General features: G+C 54.9%; 1 protein-coding gene across 2 annotated transcripts; it reads left to right on the top strand.

Moving 5' to 3' along the window:
• The first annotated feature begins 2,207 nt into the window (after positions 1-2,207).
• Slc7a10 (solute carrier family 7 member 10) lies at positions 2,208-16,871 on the top strand. 2 transcript variants are annotated; one of them, XM_005368422.2, is made up of 11 exons: positions 2,210-2,479; positions 10,776-10,980; positions 12,993-13,144; positions 13,356-13,481; positions 13,556-13,709; positions 14,403-14,526; positions 14,615-14,718; positions 15,003-15,099; positions 15,334-15,483; positions 16,071-16,248; positions 16,510-16,871. In XM_005368422.2, the coding sequence occupies exons 1-11, from the start codon at positions 2,329-2,331 to the stop codon at positions 16,641-16,643; spliced, it is 1,575 nt and encodes a 524-aa protein (XP_005368479.1). In that variant the 5' UTR covers positions 2,210-2,328; the 3' UTR covers positions 16,644-16,871. The 2 variants fall into 2 exon arrangements, with proteins under 2 accessions (XP_026645709.1, XP_005368479.1); XM_026789908.1 differs by lacking the exon at positions 15,334-15,483 and having other exon boundaries at positions 2,208-2,479; positions 16,130-16,248.
• The last annotated feature ends 785 nt before the right edge of the window (positions 16,872-17,656 follow it).

Genomic DNA, 17,656 nt, shown 5'->3' with positions numbered 1-17,656 from the left:
TCTTCTTCTTCTTCTTCTTCTTCTTCTTCTTCTTCTTCTTCTTCTTCTTCTTCTTCTTCTTCTTCTTCTTCTTCCTTCTCCTCCTCCTCCTCCTCTCCTCCTCCTTCTTCTCCTCTCTTCCTTCTCCTCCTCCTTCTTCTCCTTCTCTTTCTTTTCCCCTTGTGACATTGGCTCACATTGTACTTCACAGAACTGATGAGTGTGCCTTTCTCCCCTTCCTCCAGTGTCCGTGATACAGCATTTGCTATTTCGCCCTTTCAGCATGATGGCGATGGCAGCTGAAGGGATTTTTTTTTTTTTCTTCCTGGGCTCTCTGCTTTCAGGTGGGAAGTTATCTTCAGGTGAAGGCTGCTGTGTTTCTAACTTGCTGAGAGTTTTGCAGATGGCTTTGTTTTGAGTCATGGATGAGCATCTGTTGAGAGGCTCCTGCACTGGCCTCTTTGTCTAGTCTTACTGACTTTTTCAGTCCTGTTTCAGTCTGCAGATTCTCTTCAACTAAAACGACCTCCTGCACTATGCCCCAGGACAGAGACATGCACACTCCACCCGGCGCAGAGCCCCAGATTCAGCCCTTCCTCTAGGACACAAACGTCATATTTCAAGGCCCAGAAGAGGGTCCACTTTGAAAAACCACTGGCTTTTGCACTGTGACTCTGATGCCATCCTCTGCCCCTTGGCAGCTAGCCTTGGTGGAATACTTCTGCCTGGATCCTCATCCAGCAGACCTTGGCATTGCAAAGACAACGGAGTGTAGGTCAAACCAGAAAGTCAAGGCTCTCGGGTCCTTGCCTCCTGCAACAATCATGAGTGTCCTGAGGAATCAAGACCTCTCTCCCAGCCCACTCCGCGGGATGTTCCTTTAAGAGTATCTGCCACGTTCAACTCAACGCGTCTCTGGGGCGGGAGGCAGAGGTCGCCAAGAATGTTGGGCTCCGTCGGGAGTGCGAAGGATGTAGCTCTGCCGGGAGGCTCCCCCCAAGTCCCCCCAGAATCCTCCCTCTTCTATTTATCAAGTCCCCGCCCCAACTTCGCAGTTCCCTCCAGCCAGTAGAGCTGGGCCTTGGCCAAGATCCCACCTCCATGCTCCGCCTCTAGTCCAGGCTCTTGGACTTCAGCGATAGTTCCCTCCAGGGTCCTCCCTATCCTTCCCCAGCAAGCCTGAGGCCGCGATCGGGGGAAGGACCAGTGGCCCCGCGTGGTCTCATCCACATGCAGGAGACGGTGCGAAGCAGCGATTGCCAGCAGCACACAAAGACTGTTCCGCCGCCGGCCACACCGTGCCAGCCTCTCTCCGCCCGCCCGCCGCCCTGGTGGCCTAGACGGGCTCCCCCTCCTCCTCATGCATTTATCTGCCCCACGAGACGGGCTGCACCATCCGATGGCTTCCGGGAGGAGGCAGGCTCCCCTGGACCCTGAGCTCCAATTGCTCCCTTCATGACTCCCTGGCACTTCCAGTAGCCTAGTCACCTTGGGCCATGCTGGACCGCATGGGACCTGGGCCAACATCCTAGTCCATCCAACCCTGGCTCTGACCTGTGCAGAGGAGTGTGCGGTGGGGACATAAGGCTGAACCCTAAAGGAATTGGGAGATTCAGAGAGGCAGGGATGGATGGGGATGTCCCAAGATGCCCTGGGACCCCCTAAGTGACCTCTAAGGTCTCTGAAGTCTTCATCTCTCCGCAAGCCTTTGACCTCCAGAACTGTTCTTAGCGACAGCTCCCCCCCTACCCCCGCCGCATCCTATAACCCCTAGAGGCCAGCGAGCTATCAGAAAAAGTTTGCGCTGAAGCTGTGAGGTAACTTGCCTTTGGGTCGCAATTCTCACCTGTGCAATGACCATCCTTCACTAATGGGGCACGAGGGATTTAAAAAGTACATGTCGTGGCATGCAGCACCCCCTACTCCCCCTGCCTCCTCGTGCCTTGCATAGACTCCTTGAGGGCAGGGCCAGTCTGATCTTGGAGCTCTGCTCCCCCACCTCACCCAAGACAGGGTGTAGCCCCTTCGTTCACTCAACTAGGAAGTCCTCCGTAACTTCGATCAAAGCCCCCTCCTGTCTCCCCAGGTTGGGGTTGGGGCAAAGGGAGTTCCCTTTAAGGGCGGTGGGGGAGGGGGCTGCCGGCGGGCCCTCCTTCTGTCCCTCCCTGGATCCAACCGCTCGGAGGCCCTCGGGGGCCCGGGCTGCGTGCCAGCGCATGCGCCCGTCTGTGGGCGCTGTCCCGGGCTGCGAGGGCCGCGAGCGCACCGACAGACGGGCCGACCGACTGACTGGCGGCGGGCCGGACAGACGGGGTAGCGCAGAAAGCTGGGAAAAGGCGGGACAGCGACATGACAGGCCACATACAGCAGCCCGGAGGGCGCGGGAACCCCGGCCCTACGTCCTCGCCTTCCCCGGGTCCTGGACCCGGTCCGGGCACCTCGGAGCGGGTGGCGCTCAAGAAAGAGATCGGGCTGGTGAGCGCCTGCACCATCATCATCGGTGAGCGGGGTGCACACAGGGTGGAAAGCTCTGGGGATCCCTTTGCAATTTTTCCCTCACAGGGTCAAAGAAACCCTTGGAGCACCTGTTGCAATGGCTGCAGAATTCTCTTGACCCCTCTCGGAACAGGGCCTGGCATAGTGACCGCAGATCCTTTTGCCCCCTCTTCCCCAGCCTCTCTGGAAATTTGAGCGTGGAGGTGGCGGCGTGCGCGCGCGTGGTGGGGTGGGGAGGTCTCCTTGCTGAAACCTCCCCTGGCCTTCATTTCTCTGTGGGGCTTTGTCAAGGCAATTACCCTGCTTCCCTCTTGGAAACGGAATTAATGAGTAGGCCTGCTCTTAGTGGCAAGTTCTGGATTGCAGGGCAGGCTGTCTATCTCCCTACCGCCTGCCGGGTTCAAGTGCCAGGCAGTGAGGCCATCTCTTCTGGGAAAGCGGGAAGGACTGTGGGGAAGTGGCCAGGTAGAGATTAAATCGAGAAGAAATTGCCCCTGAGCCGTCCTTCCTGGCAGATGTGGCCACAGAATCCAGGCAGAGGCAGTGGAGTAGCCAGCGATAGCACTACCAGGAGCAGACCAAGCCTCCAGGAGAGCTCCCGTTCAGCCCTGGGACCTGAGTGGGTGCTCTATGGTCTGGCCCTCTTGTTCTCCTTACAGATGGAGCCCGTTGGGTAGGTAGAACACTTGGAGACAGGGACAGTGGTGTTGTTCCCCCCCCCCCACACACACACCTCTGTCCCTTGACTTCTGAAGGAGAACTGGGTTAACCCTCTTGGGAGGGACCTTTTCTCTTCCCCTGTGCCCAGGAGTTGGGGGTCTAGAAGATCAACAATTAGGGCCTTGACTGTCCTCTTCCCCAGCCAGTGGGAGCTGCAGCCACAACTTTGCCCTTCTGCCCTTTGACCCCTGGAGATAGAGAAAGGCTGAGGGGCTCACTGGGACAGGCAGACCTTTTCCGGCTTCACACCTCTCGATGAGACACTCCAGCTGGAGAGATGTAATATCTCCTGGGTACCCAGCATCCTCATACCGAGAATCACCCCTGAATCCAGTTAAAGACAGTTCCTTCATCTTATCCTCTAGAATGGTCCTGATGTACCTCTAGGAACCCCTGCCTAGCTGTCTGATAATAGAAAGGGTTGAGTTTGGGTTTTGGCCAGAGAGTACTGGTTAGAGCTTTTCCCAGGCAATACTCTTTGTAGGGGCTGTACCCCCCCAAAAAAAAGGGGGAATCTTACGTATCACTGGTGGGCTAGTGAGTCAAGAGGCTGCCCATGTCTGGGGCTGGCTACAGTGCCTGAGAGGTTCTCAGAGAGACATAAAACCTGGCAGCCATGCACTACCCATTGCCCTCGTTACGGTCCTGTCCTCCTCAAGTCAGTCAGAGGCTGCCAGGGTTCCAGCCTCAAGAAGAGGGTGACAGTGGCCATATAGGGAGTAGAAGAGGAGCTCCGCCATCTTGCTCCTTCTCCGGCACAGGCATTGGAGTCTAGGTCTGGCCCGGCAGTTCCCTTCACCCTTTCAGCTTCTTCTTGCTCCATGGCTCCCCCTTGGCCTCCAGATTCTGAAGGCTGAGGGGGGTGAAAGTCAACTCGGCTAAGCAACGATGGTAGATGTGGGGTGGGGACAGAGCTCAGATGATCATCTCCAGTCCAGGGTACTGCACTGGTGGTCTCCTGTGGGCCCGGCTCACGGAGCTCTGAAGAGTTTCAGCCACGACACTGGACCAGGCAGTGGACAAACCAAGTGCGAGTAGGCCAGACCTGCACCTCCGGATGCCCCAAGGGTCCCCCTTCTTCCGTGCTAGGGCACGGCTCCCAGTTTTGGGTGCACCTGCTTCTTCTCCATTCCTAACCCGGGAAGCTCATACTTTAACATACACATCTGGAGAAAGTCGCCTTCTCGCCGTAAGTGACCTGTCTTTATCGGTTAGCTGTCACTCACGGGGTATTTCCAAAGAGTTCAATGGAGCTTCCCATTGGCTCTGTGATTCACTCCTCAATACATTGTCTGCCTCAGCCCTGGCGGAGGAGGGAGGTTTTGGGGGATGGGAGATATGGATGATTGGCTGCAGAAAAGATGAGACTGCCCCTCAGCTGTAGGACTGTGCTCACAGCCAAACCTGGAGGGGATGAGGAAGGAAGGAAGCAGCCAGTGGGGGGCAGGGCTGTGCAGGACACCAGCGCACCAGATACCTGTTCAGAGTGCCACCTCTCATTATAGTATGGATTTACTTTACCTCTTTTGATTCTCATGCCCGCCCTGTGGGATGGCAAGTTTTGTACCCATTACACAGCTAGAAAAGCTGAGGTTGAGAGATAAATGATAAATTCTCAACTGGTGAGCTCAGAATATGAATTCAAGTTTCCAGAGTCCTTTGTGCAATGGAGGTTTGGCAAAGCGAAGGCCTGACTCAACCCTGTTGATGGAGGGCGGCTGGGGATCGAGCTAGAGTAGACAGATCTCCCTCTACTATGCAGGAACAGAACAAGAACAGCCAATCCTTCCTGTGGCTGTGCATACAGGAACTTATCCTGCTGCCGAGACCTCAGCTATCCCCCTCACACAAGCCCAACAGACCGAGTCACTGCGGCTTTGCCGCCCGGGCCACTGCTTCTCCGCTCTCCTTCTGGGACTCAAGTGTCTAGCTCATGTAGGTGTCTGAACGTCGGGCTCAAACATTTGCAGGGATGTGAGGGACTAGTGCATGAACCCCACCTTTCTAGAGGCCAGTCCCTTGTCATCCAGCCCTCCGCATTCTTGTCCACAATCCCCAGGGCCGTAAGTCAACAGGTCTCTTCAGAGACACTCTTCCTTACCGGTCCTGAGGATAACCCCAGCCCCACTTACAAATGAAGAAACTGAGGCCCTGAGCGGCAACCTATTCAAGATCAGATGTCTTTAGGATAGCGAAGGGACACCATTGGAAATCGAGACAGCTGCAGCCACAAGGCTGACCCCAGAGACCCTCATGCACCTGTTCACGGATGCCAGGTGTGTTAGACACCCAACAGGACGTAAGGCAGCCTGGTCCCTCTGCTGGGGCTGATGGCCCAGTGTGGACAGTCAGCACACAAAAGAAACAGCCAGACACGCAACCAGTGGCCACGAGGAGGCAGGAAGGAGGGCAGGTTGTGCTGGCGCAGGGTGGAGTCTGACAGGGCTTCCTGGTGGGTTGTGAGCTATGGTAAAGACTTGCCTTTTTTTCCCTTTAAGAGGTGGGGGCTGCGGGGCGAGGGGGTGATCTGAAGAAAGATGTGATGGAACTCAGCTCACTATGGAGGAGAGGCCATGGGGATAAAGGTTACAGAAGGGAGGCCAGGCAGGAAGTCACTGGGACAGAGGCAAGGGTGGCTTCAGATGGGACAGCGGTGGAAGGCGGAGAGAAAGTTCAGGTCAGTGTTTGTGACAGCCTGGACGTGGGGCAGGAGGGGACGGTAACAGAGGTGGTGGCCTGAGCAGTAGGGAGAACGGTTTGTCTCTGATTGGTCAGGACAACTTCAGAAAGGAACAGATCCACAGAAGGGACAGGAAGTGGGGAGTTCTGTTTGGAGTTACGTGGGAGAGGCTCACTAGTGGGAAGATTGTAGCCTAGGCTGAGTTTGGTGGGGGTCCCTGCTCTGGTTAGAAGTTTGGGGATTGCCATAGTAGGCAGGGTGGTAATAGGAGGGAGGGTCATAGGCCCTGGACTGAGCCCTGGGCACCCAGTGGTTAAAAGTCAGGTTTAAATTGAAGATGCTGCAAAGAATTCCAAGAAGCAGGGCGTGGAGGTATCCACCTGTCACCCCTGCACTTGGCAGGGCCATGAGTTCAAGAGCAGCCTGACCTACGTATTCAGACTTTGCTCAAACAAATAAAAAAGCCTGGGAAACCAACATCTCAGGAGCTTGGCTGGGATGCTGAGTGGGCAGCATGAAGTAGCCTGCTATGTAACACCATTTAATTGAGGAAGATGCGGTCTGGCGCTTGAGGGTCAGAATCAGTATCTTAGAGTTTGTTAGTGACCCTGACAAGTCTGGGCCGGGAAACTGGGCACTGGCAAGCGTAGCTGGCTTGACGGGACTAGACTGGGAAGGCCAGAGTGAGAGGTCTCCACATATCTGTTCATCCTCTCTCCAAAGGAAACTGGGTTAAGCTGGAGGTGCAGGCTGGCTGATTAGCAACCAGGGCACGTCCTGGATGTCCCCACTCACCTCCTTGGTATTCTACCAAGGCCTCAGTGGGGCCACTATCACACCAGGGAAGGACACTTGCTAGAAAGACCCAGAAGAGGAGGGCAGACTTCATCGAGGCCTCAGCAAAGTTCTAAGTGCTCACCCCAGGACCCTGGGGTCCCTCTGGGAATTGGGTCTCCAGAGGGAAAGTTGTGTGGGGCATGGGGATCTCCTGGTTTTATAAAAATAGTGAGGTCCATAAGTACTTCCCTTGGCAACCGATGTGCCAACCAAAGCATGCCAATGCCTAGGTATTAACGAGTCCCTTCCCACCTACCCCCTGAGCTATGAGAAGGGGGCAGCCATCAGACTCTTGGGGCCCAGGTGGGTGATTTGGAAAGCTACTTGGATGGGGGAGGGGTGCTGCTTAGAAGTCTGGTGGCCAGGGCTGTTCGCAACAGCAGGGGACAGGGAGCCTGATCAGGATCAAGAATTTAACATGCTTCTTCTCTGGCCAAGTCAGGTCAGATTGGTTCTCTGCTGAGCCTGGTGCCCCACTAGCGGATGGAGAAACTGAGTCCCGGAAGAGAGCACCTGCTAGACCTATAATCCTGTATATGTTTCTAAGAATAGGAATGTTGCCAGTGTTGTGACCTCCCTGTCCCTCCTCAATCAGACTGCATGTCACACACATGTGCGTGCGTGTACACTCGCACACACACACACACGCACACACACGTGCACACACTTGAGCCATGGGTAAGCAAGAGGCTCATTCTGCAGACTTGACCTCCACAGCCTACCCCTGTGACCTCTATGGTCTGCTACTGCCTCCCAGAAATAGGTCAGCAAGCACCGTAGCCACAGGGAACAATGGCCCTTTCTTCATTCCTCCTGGAGGCAAGTAAGCCCCATCAGGCCAAACATCTTAATGTGATAAAACTACCCGGAGACAGCACAAGGAAGGGGGATGGGAGAAGACTCAGAGGTCCTCCCACCTGCCTGCCTGGAAGGACCAACAGGAACCAGAGGACTGCTGTCCCATTGGATGGACAGGAATGTAGAAGCCTGGGGACCCGCCTCTCTCTGGCTGTCACTCAGATGCCCACCTTAGGACTCTATAATATCTTCATACCATATCTTCATATCTTGGTCCTGTTGGACCCTGGGTCCCACCCCTCCTCTTCTTCCTCTTCTTACTTCTTTTTTCCCTCCTCTTTCTTTTCCTCCTCCTTTCTCCCCTTCCTCCTCTTCCTCCTTCTCCTCCAATGCAGAATTCCTCAAGGGCTGGTGTGTTCATTGCAGTTTCTTTCCATAAGACAGATCTACTGGACTTGAATGTGGGATCCAAGAAAGAACACTCTAAAACAGTGGTTCTCAGCCTACAGGTCATGACCCCTCTGGCAAACCTCTATCTCCAAAAATATTTACATTACAATTTATAAGAGTAGCAAAATTACAGTTATGAAGTAGCACCCAAAATAATTTTATGGTTGGGGGGTCACCACAACACGAGGGACTGTATTAAAGGTTACAACAGTAGGAAGGTGGAGAGCCATTGCTCTAGAACATCAGCTCTAGGGACCCTCCTCACGTCCATAATCACTCAGGCACTTAGGACCACCTTCCTTAGCCCTGTCTTCAGTGTCCCGCCACCCACCCCCTCGTTGCCCTCTGCTGCTTACTCAAGCCCACCACCCTGTGGCTGCCTGCATCCACCACACCCACATGGTACCCAGAGCATCCAACATGGTGTTGTGGTTTCTTTGCCATTTTCAAGCATGAGTCTGGAGCAGGTGCTCCAGGTTGTCCTGCCTGGCAGAGCTCTCCGCTTGCCCACAGGCCCTCAGAGACACATACACCTTACAAATGAAGAACAGTCATCCTTTGCATCCATGTCTGGAGGCCACATGGGACATCAGGGTGATTGGTCATCTATTAGTTTACACAGCACCTGCAGTGAATACCGGTGCAGGGCCCAGGTATTTGAGTCACAGGAGCGAAGTTCTGAATGGTCGCCTGAAGCCACGTGTCCACAACAATCGTGCATTTCCACACACGCCCAGTCCAGCACTGGGGTCTCGGCTGTTGGCTCAGGGCTAGTGATGCGTCCCTGACCCCGAAGACCCTGTGAGTTTTCAGCAGACTGGGTTGTGTAGAGCTATGGGGTCTCCACAGGAGAGGGGTGCCTCCTTGGATGTCCCCGCTCCAACATACCCAGTGCCTTCCAAGGCCACCCAGCCCCCGTTGGCTTCAAACTCCACTGGCTTTTGGCAAATCCTGTTCCGCCAGGTCCTGAGAACTACCGCCGGATGGAGCGAGCTCAAAAACTTTTTACAAACGCAGCAGCCCACCCAGACCTTGGGCCCCTTGTCTGAGATATGGAAGGTGGCTCCTCCCCAACTTCCCCAAGCCCAGCCCCATTCCCACAAAGCTGACGAGGGTTATAGCTTACCTCTGGGGATTGGGGCACAGGAATTATTCCATCCTTATCTGGATGTATTTAGGGCTCCTGGGATGTGACCAGAACACCAAGTAGGGTATCGTGGCTGTCCAGACTGGAAATCTGTGTCGGCTGGGGGCTGGGGTGAGGGATGGCAGGGTGGACCTGGAGTGAATGCAGATTGGCAACCACAGCTGTGTCCTCTGCCAGCCCTGCCTGTGGACCTGACAGGTGGAGTGAGCAGACACGCGCACACACACACACATTGCCCTACTAGGAGGGGGCTGAGCTAGCTCTATCGTACATGTGTACATGTAGCCAGTGACTGGAATTCTTTCCTGTGGGCAGGCTCTAGTGCACATCCCGGGGTTTGCACAGACACTAGTGCACATCCCGGGGTTTGCACAGACACTAGTGCACATCCTGGGGTTTGCACAGACACTAGTGCACATCCTGGGTTTACACAGACACTAGTGCATGTCCTGGGGTTTGCACAGGGACTAGTGCACATCCTGAGATTTTTCACACCTGGGGTTCAGGCACAGACTGCTGACCCTCTGCTGCCTGTTACACAATGTGAAGCTGGGGCTTAGAGACCTGTCTGTAAAATGGCCTACTGTAAAGGCTCAAAGAGCATGGGCATGGGGTCCGCATCTGGTTCAGGTGTCTTTACCGGGACCTTCAGCAGCAGGCAGTGAGGGCACCTGCCTTCCCTCAGTCTTGGGCACTGCACCAGGCTCACTGCAGGTGCAGAGTAAACTAACAGATGACAAACCATCCTGATGTCCCACATGGCCTCCAGGCATAAGCACGAAGGATGAGGGCTCCTCATTTGTAAGGTGGAGACAAAAGTTTCTGTCCATGGCTGGTGTGGGTGTCTGTGGAGGAGTGGAGAGTCGGGGTCCTGAGGCTTCTGCTAGGGGAAGCTCCCGGGGGTTTAGAAGGGCTTCCTGGTGCAAAGGCGTCATCTACTCACCCATGGAGTAGGGAATACAACTGTGGTCTCTGGGTGTCTGGGAGACAGAGCAGACGCTGGACTGCATGAGTTCTCAGCATCCATTTAGCCTCATACTTCTCAACAGACAGAGCGGGCTGGGGCTGTGTCTGGGTATTGTGGGGCTCGGCACCTGCAGTGAGCGCTGGTGCAGGGCTAAGTGCAGGCAGGTGCCCCACCGCCTGCTCGTGGAGGTGCCCGATAAAGACACTGAGCTGTGGACCAGATGAAGCTAATAGGAGAAGGGCAGGCAGATGGAGGATGGGTCAAGGTCTTGCTGTGGGAGGCCAGCTCTGGCCAGCGGGTGGGAGGGCAACAGATGGCAGGAGCTGAGGGCCTGAGCCTTGGCCGTGCCTGAGGTGTGTGGATTACAGACCAGTGCCCATTCTCTGCCATTGTTCAGATGGCTGGGACATCTTACTGTCACCTGGAATGGAAGTCAGGGAACAGGAGGACTTAGTAACCAATACCGGCTAGCTGGGCAAGGTGCCATTCCCCAGCCAGAGACAGAAAAAAAGCCAGTAGTGATCCCAGAGTGGCCCTGCCCAGGTCCGAGAGTCTCAGCGACAGCCCATGCCTCCAGAATCACTCCTCCAGGGCTGGCCAGGCTCCCTTCTTCAGCGAAGTATCCAGGGCCTTCTACCCTCAGGAAGCCTGAGCCCCTGACTGGTGCCTCAGTCTGATACCCCCTGTCTCTCTCTCTGCAGGGAACATCATTGGCTCAGGCATCTTCATCTCGCCCAAAGGTGTCCTGGAACACTCGGGCTCCGTGGGTTTGGCCCTCTTCGTCTGGGTCCTGGGTGGGGGCGTGACAGCTCTGGGCTCACTCTGCTATGCAGAGCTGGGTGTTGCCATCCCCAAGTCTGGTGGGGACTACGCCTATGTCACTGAGATCTTCGGGGGCCTGGCTGGGTGAGTGTGCAATCCTGGCAGGGGATGTTCTCTCTGCTATGGGGTGAGGGTAGATGGAAATAGCAGCTGGGGCTGACTGGCAGCCTTCCCTAGCTAGGGTGTTGAGCACCAATGCCCACTTCATTTCTCTGGTAGCAGATCCTTGCCCTCTCTGGGTTCCCTTTGTGTTGTTACCTTATTCTTTTCTCTTCCTTGGTCTGGTATTCTGGGACAGAGTCTTTCTATATAACCCAAGTTGACCTTCAGCTTACAGTCCTCCTGCATGAACCTCTCCCCTGGGGATGACAGGCCTGCCAGAAACAGGGCCCCCACTTCTGTGGAACTCCCTTTCAACTCTACTCCCCTTGGGGGCAATTTTGGAGGGAAGGATGCTCTTACTCTCTGAAGCCACTAGATGATGCTAGCACTCAGGTGAGGAAGGTCTTTAGTAAAGTCATTGCTGCAAGGAGAGAGAAGGGGCTGGACATATCTTCCCACACCTGTTTGAGCTGGGATACACACACACACACACACACACACCTGTCCCCAACCTCAAGTTTTTCACAAAGCAGAACAATCCCTCAAATGGGATTCAACCTAAAAGATCCTTGCCCTGAGAATGTGGCCACAGTCAGCAGCTATGCAGCAGAGAGTGGGTGCATACCAGGCAAGGAAACCCAGCTTACACAGCCTTGTAAAAAGGATGCTGTTTGTATCAGCCCCCTCAGCAAGGAGAGCATCCTTTCCAGGCCCCGAGAGCATGGCCAGAGGATGTAGTGGGCTGAGTAGGGGGTCTGCCTGCGGTGGATAGAGGCCAGGCCAGGTTCAGAGCGGGAGTGGAGGAGATGGGGAATTGAAGTTGCTGTAGTTGTCCAGATGCGTTCAATGAAGATGCTTAAGATCCCAACCTGTCTTAGTCATTTAACAACCTAATCCAGGAGGACACAGTAGCTAGTGTGTCATGAGGGTCAGGTATGTGCAGCAAGAGTGACATTCACTTCCCACTTTAAAGGCCCCATAGATGATGGTCTCAGTAGATGGAAGCTCTTGGGGCAAGACTTGCACCATCGTGAAGGTCTGTGGCACACTGAAGGAGGTGCTTAGTCGGGCCTTGGGTAGAAAGTCTGGGACCCACAAAAGCAGAAGTCTCTTACTGTGGGCCTGGAGATAATAGTCAGGGAGAAGGTGACAGAAAAATGAACCTGGACTCCACTTCATGGGTAACCAGAAGGCAAGGATGAGCAGAAGGGGTGGGCTATTGGTCCATAATGTCTCAGAAGCCAAGGGGTTGGGTTATCCAAAAAGGGTGGATCAAAGATAAACATTAAGAGCCCTGTCCCGGGCTGGAGAAATGGCTCAGAGGTTAGGAGCATTGCCTGCTCTTCCAGAGGTCCTGAGTTCAATTCCCAGCAACCACATGGTGGCTCACAACCATCTGTGATGGAGTCTGGTGCCCTCTTCTGGCCTTCGGGCATACACACAGACAGAATATTCACAGACAGAATATTGTATACATAATAAATAAATAAACAAACAAACAAACAAATAAATAAATAGAGGCCTGTCCCAAGGAGCCTCAGTGGCAAGCCAGGATCTGGCTAAAGCCATCCCCAAGGGTGTGAGCAGCAGCACCTGTCTGGATGAAGGCAGTCCTTGAACATATACCTAAGCAGAGAGTACCAGTTCCCCATGGGATAACACATAGGTGAGGTTCTGGTATCAGGAACATAAATCACTCTTCTTCCAAAATCAAGGCAGGAGCACCGCTCAGCATCAACCATATCAAGTCATAAAGTGCCAAGAGCCCCAGACAATGCTATAGCTTAAGGGCTGGGATTCGCCTTCCTGGACTCAGGGGGCAGCCTGGGATCAGTTTCCAGTTGTTCTGATTCTTACCTCCCCAGACTCCGCAGTCCACCAGCTCTGGGGGCGGGGCTGGGGGCTCATCTATCCCAGACCCTCACGTCTGAGCCAGACCAGCATGGGTAGGGGACTGGGAATGCCTGTGCCATGCTGGCTCTCACCACTCACAGATTCCTGCTGCTCTGGAGTGCTGTGCTCATCATGTACCCCACCAGCCTGGCTGTCATCTCCATGACCTTCTCCAACTACGTGCTTCAGCCCGTCTTCCCCAACTGCATCCCCCCAGCCACAGCCTCCCGAGTGCTCTCCATGGCCTGCCTGAGTGAGTGGTCTTGAGCCTCTGTCCTCTCAGCAGCTGGCTGTCCCCCCACCCCGTGATGCTCTCTGTCCACTCTGACCCGAGGAAAGCTGAGTGCGAGCCCCCGGCTGCTATCACCTGTAACACTTATCTCAAGCCCCGGGCTGCTGAAGACTCTGCCCTTGTTGTCTGGCCTAGATTTGGGCTCAGGTGCCCACGCCCCTTTCTTCCCCAGTGCTCCTGACGTGGGTGAACAGCTCCAGTGTTCGCTGGGCCACGCGCATCCAGGATATCTTCACTGGCGGGAAGCTGCTGGCCCTGGCGCTCATCATTGGTGTTGGCTTTGTCCAGTTCTTCCGAGGTAAGAAGCAGGGTGGGAGCGTTGGAGAGAAGGGGGGGTGCACTGTGCTAATCCCTGACATCTGGGCTCCCCAGGACACTTTGAAGAGCTGAGGCCCACCAACGCCTTCACCTTCTGGATGACACCGTCTGTGGGCCACCTTGCCCTGGCTTTCCTGCAAGGCTCCTTTGCCTTCAGTGGCTGGAACTTTCTCAACTACGTCACCGAGGAGCTGGTTGACCCTCGCAAGTGAGTGAAGCTGCCTGGGCAGGCACTGGGAGGAGAAGCAGCTGTCCCCACAGATCTGCTGTCACACTTGCTACCATGACAACAGGCTTGAAGGAGAGCCCCGAAGCCGTGTTCTTCCCTGTCTGTGTCTGCAGCTGCAGCCGGACCCCTTGTAGGGCCTCGGAAAGACTTGAATATCGTTACGCTGCAGATTTACATCACGCTGAGTGATTTACATTTGGTCCAACATTGTCCATATGCACACAACATGGTCCTGACGGATAAGAGCCCACAACACTCCATCTGATGCTCAGTCGGGAACCCTGGCAAGGACAGTGGCAGCTAAGGGGGGCAGGGTTGGGTGGAGAATCCCCAGGGAGATCTCTGACCTGACGGCTGAGCTCTGAAGGCATCTGGGTGATTTTCTAGGCTGACTTTGGCTATATGCAATTTTTCCCTTCTATCCAGACATTAATTAGATCCTGCCCTCAGGGGATGACGTGTCCTCATCCCAGTGGCCTCATCGTGCGTCCCTCCTTCCATTAGCTTGTACTCAGACAGGGGCTGGGTAAAAAGCAGACAACAGTATGTCCCTGTCCCCAGTAGCAGTACTGGTCTCTTTCCTGCTGAAGCCGCCCCCGCCTGGGCACACAGGAGACTCTAATACTCTCCCGTTATTGTGTCCCCAGTTGACACTCCGATCTCTGTCCCCAGAAACCTACCTCGTGCCATCTTCATTTCCATCCCCTTGGTCACCTTTGTGTACACATTCACCAACGTTGCCTACTTCACTGCCATGTCCCCCCAGGAGTTGCTGTCTTCCAACGCAGTGGCTGTGGTGAGTGGGGAACCTCGGCCCTCTCTTCAGCCCCTGCCCACACCCCATCCCCAGCCTCATACTTGGCCTCTCTTCTGTGCCCACGCAGACCTTTGGCGAGAAGCTGTTGGGCTACTTCGCGTGGGTCATGCCTGTCTCTGTGGCACTATCGACTTTTGGAGGGATCAATGGCTACCTGTTCACCTCCTCCAGGTGACTGAGGACAGGGGAGAGGGTGGTATAGGTAAGACCGGGCGGGTGACTTCCTGTGTGCAGGCTGTGCTAGGGGCCATGGGAAGGGAAAGCGGAGGCAATGAATTCTCCAGTAACAAATGTCTGATCCCAATCTTGAGGATAAGAAGCTCAGGAGGCAGACTACATGAGGAGAGCTGGCAGGGCCTGGAGGGCCTAGGGCAATGGTGACAGCTGGGTCCTAGCTAGCCACAGAGAAGCTCCAACACCTGCTCTGGCTCATCCATCGCCCTCCCTGTGCCTAGGCTATGCTTCTCTGGAGCCCGAGAGGGACACTTACCCAGCTTGCTGGCCATGATCCATGTCAGACGCTGTACCCCAATCCCTGCCCTCCTCGTCTGTGTAAGTCTGAGAACCTGACCATCCAGTGCACATAGCCAGAAACACCCAGTAATGGCTTTCTTTTTAAGATAATGGCAAAAACTCATTCCCTGCCTATGGTAGATAAGCCGTGGAGGGTGGGAAAGGGCTGGGACTCACCTGACCTCCTGACCTGAGTGGGAAGGCCCAGAGCAGCCCTCAGGGATGGCCAGAAGCAGGTGGGAGGCCAGCCGTCAGCCCTCGGTCCTCTCCCAGTGCGGGGCCACAGCGGTCATCATGCTCGTGGGTGACACATACACACTCATCAACTATGTGTCCTTCATCAACTACCTCTGCTACGGAGTCACTATCCTGGGCCTGCTCGTGCTGCGCTGGAGGCGGCCAGCACTCCACAGGCCCATCAAGGTGAGGCTGGAAATAACCAGGGCCGCCTTCATCCCAGTTGAGCACCCGAGGCAGGTGTGGGTGACCATGCCCAGGAGGACCACAGCATTTGCAGAATGCAGGGCTTTCCACGCACTAACAGTCTCTCCTCACAACCCCAGGAAGCATGTGCTTTTAATATTCCCAGTCCACAGACGGGGACAGAGATGAAAGTCACATGGGCTGCCAATGACAGGGCCTGGCATTCTCATGCTCTCACATGAAAGAGTGACAGAAAAGCCCCCCCCTTCTGTATATAAATCCCGAAGACTGCCTGAAATAGGAAGCACCGAAAAAATAGTTGAGCTGCAGCCAAATGCAAACAGCATTCTGCGGATAACGGCAATGGATAGCTCAGCACACTGCTCAAGTAGACGGCCTCAGCAGTTCAGCCAACTGGTTAACCCAGGGATGGCTCTCCAGGGCACTGGGCTGCAACCAGAGGGGGCCATTGCAGGCCCTAGTTCCCAAGAGATGGAGGAAATGCCTCTGATCCCCATGGTGGTTCAGGAAGGAGAGCTAGGGTGATGCCCCTCCCCCGGTGCTCCTGTCCTTCCTTTCTCTGTTAGGTGAACCTCCTCATTCCTGTTGCGTACTTGGTGTTCTGGGCATTCCTACTGGTCTTCAGCTTCATCTCGGAGCCCATGGTCTGTGGGGTCGGCGTCATCATCATCCTCACTGGGGTCCCCATCTTCTTCCTGGGAGTATTCTGGAGAAGCAAACCAAAGTGTGTGCACAGACTGACAGGTGAGCTAGGTTTTGCCACCATGCCTCTTGGGGATTAGGGTGAGCATCTCTTTGATCCCACCCAAGAACAGGGGCCTCTACCAGCCAGGCTGGTGACAAAGGAACAGTGACTTCCCTCTAAACTTCCTGCTACATGTAGATGTGGCCAGGATCCATCTGCAAAGAAGCAACTCTTTGCCCAAGGAGGTATCAAGAGTTAGGGTCATCCCTGCCTCAAAGGATCAACACTCTGCCTCCCACGATCTATCTGTCTGTTCTTAGAGTCCATGACACGCTGGGGCCAGGAGCTGTGTTTCGTGGTTTACCCCCAGGGCTCCCTGGAGGAAGAGGAAAATGGCCCCATGGGCCAGCCCTCTCCAATGCCCATCACGGACAAGCCCTTGAAGACACAATGAGATCGTGCAGAGACTGAAACAGCTGATTCTGTTTACATGTTGTTTATTAAGGAGGGTTTTGTGTTTTGTTTTATTTTCAAAAAAAAATTCTGGAAAAAAAAAAAGAGATCCGACCCTTAGAGGCCTACTGTAAGGGACTGGCCACTGGGGTCAGGCTTCCTGCCTTAGCACTGCCCTGCTAGCTTCTCCTGAAAAGCCTGGAAATAAACAGGGCTGGTTGTTGCTGTGTGCAAGGGGAGTCCATGGGGACTCGGCATGGCGTATCAGTTGCTAGCTGGGAAGGTGCTATGGAGGAGGGTTTCTGATGGGTTTTGCTGTTGGAACCTGAGGCTGACTCCATGGGGCCCATAAGAGGCAGTGAGACTCCATCTATGACCCTCCAGGAGAACCTAGACGTCCCCAGCTGTGACTGCCTTTTTCCCATAAATCACCAGAGCGAATGGTGCCACTTCTGATAGCACAGCATCGCTCTGGCTTCAGGTGGGGAAACTGAGGCTCTGAGGCAGGACAGGATGGACGTTACCATTGTCGCTCAGTGCTTTGACTTCATATCCCGAGAAAGCACAGAATGGCTTCTCTCGTGGTCATCCTTGCCCATATGTCCAGCCTCACCATTATGCATAGGGATGGATCCAGCAGCCAGTGGGCACAGTGGCCCAGCCTAGCCAGGCCCATGCTGCCACCACAGGCATGAGGATGGGGCAGAATCCACTAGCCCGTCTCCCCCAAGGGCCCTGTGGGGAAGGGTGGATAGAGCACTCACCATGAATGAGGTCCAACACCCCCCATGACCTCCTCAGGCCTCAACTACAGCTCCCGGCAGAGTTCTGGGATGGGTAGCCGGTGCCACTGCCGGCTGAATGAACTGAGAAGCCACAGAAAACATTGCAGAAAGCCTGGCTCTGGCTCCCCTGCTTTTCTGGAAATGAATCCCCAGGTTAGAGTTGCAGAGAACAATCTGACGTGCGACTCCAAGGGGCTGTGCTCTTGCCCACCTCCAAGGTGGCCTTATC

Source organism: Microtus ochrogaster, unplaced genomic scaffold (assembly GCF_000317375.1).
Source record: "Microtus ochrogaster isolate Prairie Vole_2 unplaced genomic scaffold, MicOch1.0 UNK32, whole genome shotgun sequence".
Lineage (NCBI taxonomy): Eukaryota > Metazoa > Chordata > Mammalia > Rodentia > Cricetidae > Microtus > Microtus ochrogaster.
This window is presented reverse-complemented; position numbering and strand designations above follow the sequence as displayed.